The sequence below is a fragment of the Cyprinodon variegatus genome, unplaced genomic scaffold, assembly GCF_000732505.1.
Source record: "Cyprinodon variegatus isolate N-32 unplaced genomic scaffold, C_variegatus-1.0 Scaffold809, whole genome shotgun sequence".
In the NCBI taxonomy this organism is placed as follows: Eukaryota; Metazoa; Chordata; class Actinopteri; order Cyprinodontiformes; family Cyprinodontidae; genus Cyprinodon; species Cyprinodon variegatus.
The window spans coordinates 167,674-174,690 of record NW_015151262.1 but is presented as its reverse complement, the minus strand read 5'-3'; the positions used below and the strand labels follow the sequence as shown (position 1 = coordinate 174,690).

Sequence of the window (7,017 nt, the reverse complement as noted above, 5' to 3'; positions counted from 1 at the left end):
GTATTTACTCCAACATCTGAAAACCTGCAGTTTACCTGGATCAACATTAACTCCTCTGTCCTCCTCAGTGGTGTTCCCCTTGTGACCTGTCTGCCGAGCCAAGAACCAGTTTATTCTCATTATAAATTTGTAAATAAACCTTTTAACTTTTTCCCTGTCTCACGAGTGTTTCTGCATGTGGGTTAGACGCCTTGAACCCGACATGACAATCAGGGCTTTTAGACACGAGAAACAATGACGGATTTTGAGGTTTATCACACTGCTAAGCAGAATTATCACTGGAAATCATGTGGTAAGGTAGGGAAGCTAGTTATTTTATGATTGTCTGAAATTTCATGATTACAAAGGCTGACTGTAAGGAGATGACACTGTCTGCTCATGCATTCTTTGTTATCTGATTAACTAGTACCAGTTTTACATGGTTCGGTTGTGTCTGGCACGGTCCAGTTCAGTTGTGCGTGCCATTTACACTCAACAGTTATCTCCATTACCGTGCTCGGACCGATCTCGGCAGGGTTTCAAAACGGTTTTACTAATCAGTTGTTCATTATAATGGTTCCCTGCATGGCCAGACCCAACAGTGAGGTATAGCAATAAAAAGCCTTTTCTGCCCTACCATCATAAATATAAACATGGACTGCCAAATTCCACTGAAACTTTACCTAGAACTATGCTCTTGGATTTAACTTTTCAAAAATAAAAACAGCTTTTTATTTCAGAGCATTAGTACTTTATAAAAAAGATATTCAAGTACATATAACTAAGAAAAATCCATACAACTATCTTATCTTTATATGTGTCATCACTGGTTAGTGATAGTAGAGTTACACAAACTAAATGTACCAAGGAGAATTTACCAAAAAGTGTCATAACTGTGAGGTTTTTAATGTTTTTAACTTCTTTTTATGGTGTTTTTATTTTGACTTTTGCCCTGACAGGTCAGTTTTTAAAATGAGTCAAAATTACTCTTCTTCAGTTAGATATTCAGTAACACTTAACATTTTTTTGTTTTCCTTTTTTAATTGTTCTTTTATATGTTCTCTGTAGGAGCTCTTTATAACAACTAGATGTAGATGTTAATAACTGAAGGCAGATGGATCTCCTGTAGCAGGTTAAAGAGGTATTCTTTAATAGTTTGCTGATTCTCACTGAATGTATGCCCATGCTCCTTACCTAAAGGCAGGGTGCACCATAAATGGGTAACCAGTCTATTGTAGGGCATCACGCAGAGACACACAACCATGTACTATACCCACCCACACCTAAGCAAAATTTAGAAACACCAATCAACCTGTCATATTTTATTTATATAACTAGAGAGAACCTATGCAGAGATAACCCACACATGCATGGGTTGTAAACTCCATGCAGAAAGAGCTTACTGTAGGCCAGTGTTCATACCCCTGACCGTTTCGCTGAGGCAACAAATTTAAAAACTGCACAACCACACAGGAAAAAATATCTACCCCAACTGTAAAATCCTGCTGCTGCATGGATTGTTAGTTTAGATTGATTTACAAATTTTTACCACGGTGCCAATAATTTAATCTAAATCAGTAGGCCAGTGTCCTTAACTACGAAGAATTTGTATTTTTGAACATTATAACTTTTGTGGAAGGCTGGGGTTCGACCAAAGTCCAAACTGCAGAATAATAATTTACCAGGAAACCAGTGGAAAAAAAACTTGCGCAAAGCTGAAAGAATTCCTCTGCTTTGTAGAAAGTTTATACATAAATGCATTGAATTAAGAACTTACAGTGTTTCTCTCCCAAACAGGATTCGTTTCACCTCTGCCAGCTCGGCCTCTGGCAGGTGGGACTCCAGAGATTTTTCGAGTGACTCAAATTCACACGCAGACATTCTTGTGGCTTCTTTGTTGTCAGACCTCCTCGGCAGCGACTGAGCTTCAAATCATCCAGTTATTGCCTCTGTTTGAGCTTGTTTCAGTCGTTGCATAACAACTCTTTGCTTTCCAAACAGGGGCCTCTGGCTGATAGTAACCACAGCTGGTCATTGACTTGAGAACAACTAAGTTACAGCAGAGCTACACACTCCGCTGCTCACAGACAGAACTGAAGGTTTTACAGGAGCTTGATCTTGAGGAGCCACATATAAAAAACCTCAATTTAACTCTCAGTAGATTATGTTTGCTGCTATAGTTTATTTTAAGATCTAGGTCCAATTACAAAAAAAAAAAAAAATCAACAAAAATCAATTGTGCTAGAGGAGCATCGATTAGGCGTAGTGTGTAGAATTGTGTGTGGAAAATTATTAGTAAAGCTTTAAATTTTTATAAAGCTTTAAAATCTTTATAAATATTAATTCTATATTCTCTATTCCAAAGCACGTAGAATGCTGTTACGTTTGTATCATTAACTCAAACATTTTCTCCATAAACGAAAATAAAAAATGTGAGGATTTGACTTTATGACAAATTACATAACTAAAGGGTATTCCTGAGAACTGCATCCCATCCGTTACACATAAAGCAAGCAACTTCTGGCACCTGGAACAAGAATCCTCTCCTTTCCTGCAGAAACTACATAGAAAGCTGTGGGACGGTTCACTAAAGTAGCTTGGCTTCATACACAGGTATCTTCTGTTGTCTACAGGTAACTTTATGTGTTTATTACCTCCGAAAAGGAGGTTACGTTTTTTGGAGAGTCTCTTGGAAACAGACTTACCAAGAGAAGCTGGAGGTGAACATCAAAATTAATCAGCAGTCCAAATGACAGGATCTTTTTTCCAGGACCTGGTTTAGCTATAAGGCTTGGCTAACTGCATGTAGTGAGGCTAATGCTTTCTTCTGCTGCCTTGACTGTCTGCCTCCATTTTCTGAAACGCTTTTATCCCGAAGGGGGTCGCCAGGGGTGCTGGTGCCTATCTCCAGCTGTCTACGGGCGAGAGGCGGGGTACGCCCAGGACAGGTTGCCAGTCCATCACAGGGTACAATCTGGGATTCACATGGAAAATGAAATAATATTGTGTACTTTTCCAAGATGTTTGTTAATTTGCATAGTTGCTCTTAAATAAACCCATTCTCAGAAAATAATTTTTTTTATATATTAAAAAATATAAAGCTGACTAATAGCTTCTCCATTATTAAACTGGTACATTTTTTTGTTTTTGTTTTGTGAGACAATATTTTGTCACAAAGCTTCAGAAGGCCAAGATTTATGTACAAAATGTAAACCTGTACATTAAATGATGTTTTGTTTTTATAGTGTTTAAGTTGTGTCAGACTTTAAGTGTTTTTATGTTTTTTGTTGTTGGCATTTATATAAATATACTATTGTGATAACTTAGTATAGGTTTGATTGGTTTTTGGTATTTTTTGTACAGTATTTTGAATTTATGTCCTCCCCTGAGAAAACGCCACTAGCCGCCACTGATTGGGTGACCATGTTTTTTTAACTTAAGTATTCAATTCTGGTTCCATTTAAGAGTGGAGCCTCATGTGAGCTGCAGACATTCAGAAAGGCAAGGAGAAGAATACATGTTAGTTATATTTAAAAGTCTAAGTTGTAACTAATTAAAGCTTCCCTTTCCTCCTCCATAGTGCATAAAAATTGCTAGCCTTAGGATAACCATTGCACACACGCACACACACCTTTTGATGCACTTTATGCAAACAGGTTTGTCAGGCTTTTCACCTATATATGCTCACACATGCTCAGGGTGTAAATGTCCACTTTCTGTTGCAGCTGTCTTTTGATAAATTTACCAGTGTTATGCTTCTGCTCTCCATAGATGAATTTTATCATGAATAGCCAAGGATATAGAATGCAAAGAATTTATCTTGGATTTAATAACATGGTGTGAATATTTGTATCTTTTATATTGTGACAACTCACAATAAAAATCACACACTACCCTTTATTGGACAAAGTAGGGAAAATTCATATCGAGTTGTGAACAATTCAGTCATGTTCCAACATGCTATTTAATGCAGAGAATTTTTCAAAGTCAGATTTAGACACTTTTTACATATGCAGTCTTGTTCAGTTTAATTCAAAACTCAATTTAAAAAACAAATTAAATTCAAATGTCTCAAACATTTCCACCTCTTGCACACATCCTTTTCTGTGATAATGTATAATTGTGAAATTGGTGGAATATGAAACATGGTTTTCAAATGTCATTTAAAAATAAAAAGAGATTTGTTAATATATGGTTTGGATAATAGCATAATGTTATTATGCTTTTCTTTAGCAAAGAGATGGAGGGAAAACTACCTTCAAGCAAGAAAAAAGAACCAAAACATACATTTGAGAGCAAGAATATTTTTTGCTATACCCATTCAAATATATTTTATATGAATATAAAATAAAATAGTTGCCAAACAAGTGTGTGACCACATATTTTATTTTATTTTTTTTTATTTTTAAAGAGTTTCAATCTAGTTTTAGAGCTCATCATAGCACTAAAATAGCTCTGGTAAAAGTCACTAATGATATTCTCATGGCCTCAGATAATGGACTTGTATCTGTAGTTGTCCAGTTAGTACTCAGTGCTGCATTTGATACAGTTGATCATAATATTAGTTTTGAAAGACTTCAATTATTTGTAGGAATTACAGGAACAGGCCAGTTTAAATTTTACTTAACAGATTTCAGGTTGTCCACGTTACCTGTGTAGTACCACAGGGGGACAGTGCTAGGACCAATTCTCTTAACAATGTATATATGGTCTGCTTCCGTTGAGTTGATTTACTGGATGGGATTAGTTTACTGTGTTCTGTTGTTGTTATTCTGCTGTGTTTTTTTTGTCTTCAGTTGAGGTTAATTTCATCCATTACATAGACAACAGCTATCTCATCAAGACATAAATACCTGGATGACTCTTAACTTTTTGCTCCTGAATACAGACAAAACATAAGTTATAGTCTTTGGAGTCTTTGAAAAAGAAGCTGATTAGTCGGTCACTTCATTTGGATGGGATTAATTAATTAATTGATTAATTGATGATTTCAGATAATAAAGTAAAAGATTTTGGTGTCCCATATCAAAGAGGTTTCTAGAATTTCCTTCTTTCATCTCCAGAATGATCCTATTCAGGGGTGATGCTGAAAAACTAGTCCATGCATTTTTCACTTCAAACTGGACTATTATAGTTCTTTAGTATCAGGAAGTCCACAAACTGTAGTTAAAAGCCTTTAGTTGATCCAAAATTCTGCAGCCAAAGTTCTGATGAAAATTAAAAAGAGAGATCATATCTCTTCTATCCTAGCTTCTCTTCATTGGCTTCCTGTTAAATCCAGAATACAATTCAAAGTCCTCCTTCTTACATATAAAGCCTTAAATGTCTGCTTCTGTCTCGTTGAGCCAGAGTCAGCCTCGGCAGATGGCCACTAATACTGGTTCTAGTTCTGCTGTAGGTTTCTTCCTGTTAAAAGGGAGTTATCCTTTCCACTGTCACTACATGAAGGTTTGCTGTAAAGTTGATGCAAGTAGTTGGTTTTCCTTAACTTTGAACCAATTTGACTTTATGATTTGATTGAATTGTCTCTGTAAAGTGTGTTGAGATGACATGTATTATGAATTGGTGCTATATAAATAAACTGAATTGAATTAAATCAAATCCAATCAGGTGTCTGTGGCAGAACTTGTAAGAATAATGAGCAACAGTTTTACCTTTCTGTATGAGAAACAATACTAAAATGTGTATCCCAACTGCATTGTTGTGATTTTATTTTCAATGCAATTCCCAGCCAGCTTGGAATTTATATTTCTGATGCCGGAAAAATATCTTATTTAATCAGATATTATTTTGGCTGTTATATATTGTTTATGAACACATGCCCTACTAGCTGTGTGTTAGAACAATAAATGAAAGGGTGATTCGAGCACTAATCATGGTCAAACAATTAATTCTGCACATACATGGAATAAATTCACTACAACTTCGGTTCAAAATATAAGAGTTTATTAACAACAATCATTCAGCTACAAGTCGAACATATTTCTGTTTAAAACTCTTAACTAAGTCTAGTGAACCTCAACCAAACTAAATTACTATGTACAAAGAGGAAGGGAAAACATGGTTGAAAACAATATTACAGTTTAAAATGGATTTTGGGTTTAAAAAACAACGTTTATCTTGAAGAATTTGGGGTATGATCAAGTTAGCTTTTCACTAATTTAGAGAAACAAGGAATGTTTTAAGACCGATTCACAATCCAAAGCCATGAGGTGAATAAAACATTATTTGACCATATAATGTTTTATTAAATGACTTGCTTAATCAAGAACCAATAACCTTTAGTCAAATGATTCTTTACCCTCTTTGAAATAGCTAGCAGCGAATATATACATTCCACTGAATGACTTTTGGTCATACTTGCTAATTGAAATGTAATGAGCATTAAAGGAACACATGAACGCTAATGTTATATCAGTGTTTATACCCTTAGTGAAATAAAGCTTGTCCAAGCTTTAACAACAGCTCAAAACATGTTTCTGTATAGCATAGCGGAGCATGAAGTCCATCCTGTTAGCTTGTCATCAGTGAACACATGATCAACATCATCAAATGACATATTTTTGTTCTGTCCCTAATTATGCCAGACCTGCAAACCTTTTTGTCCATTTCAATTTGGAAGGTTGAGTTTCCAATCAGCCTGAGTTTGGCAGGCAGGCTTTAAGCAAGGCAGGCTCTCTGTCTCAGTGGCTCACAGCAGGGGTCCTCTTTGTCTCAGTGGCTCATCAAGGCAGGCCTTCTCATCCAGTCTGGCTCTATAAGTTCTGAAACTCAAAAGAAATGTGTTGCAAAAGGTCTGTTTTGCAGCAGTTTGGTTGTGAAAGGTTCTGACCTATCCGTTATGATTCTGGAGAGCTGGGTCCCCCTGGGCCTTGGATCTCCATCTTGCCAGAGATCCTGCCAAAGCAGACCCCAGCTTCATGTGCAAGAGAGCAGGAAAAGAAGAAAGAATCCGTTGTGTTCTTGTCTTCACAGAGAGGGGGCTGGCAAGTCAACCCTCTGTGGAAGGTCCTGTGACTGCTTTTGGCTGTAAAGGGA

General features: G+C 36.3%; 1 protein-coding gene across 1 annotated transcript in view; it reads right to left on the bottom strand.

Annotated features, from left to right (window-relative positions):
- Nucleotides 1-1,990, bottom strand: part of upb1 (ureidopropionase, beta) — an 11,700-nt gene extending 9,710 nt beyond the window's left edge. The window contains exon 1 of the mRNA XM_015396628.1: nucleotides 1,757-1,990. Coding sequence (XP_015252114.1) covers nucleotides 1,757-1,860 — 104 coding nt within the window. The 5' untranslated portion in view covers nucleotides 1,861-1,990. The remainder of the gene's footprint in view (nucleotides 1-1,756) is intronic.
- Nucleotides 1,991-7,017: the final 5,027 nt, after the last annotated feature.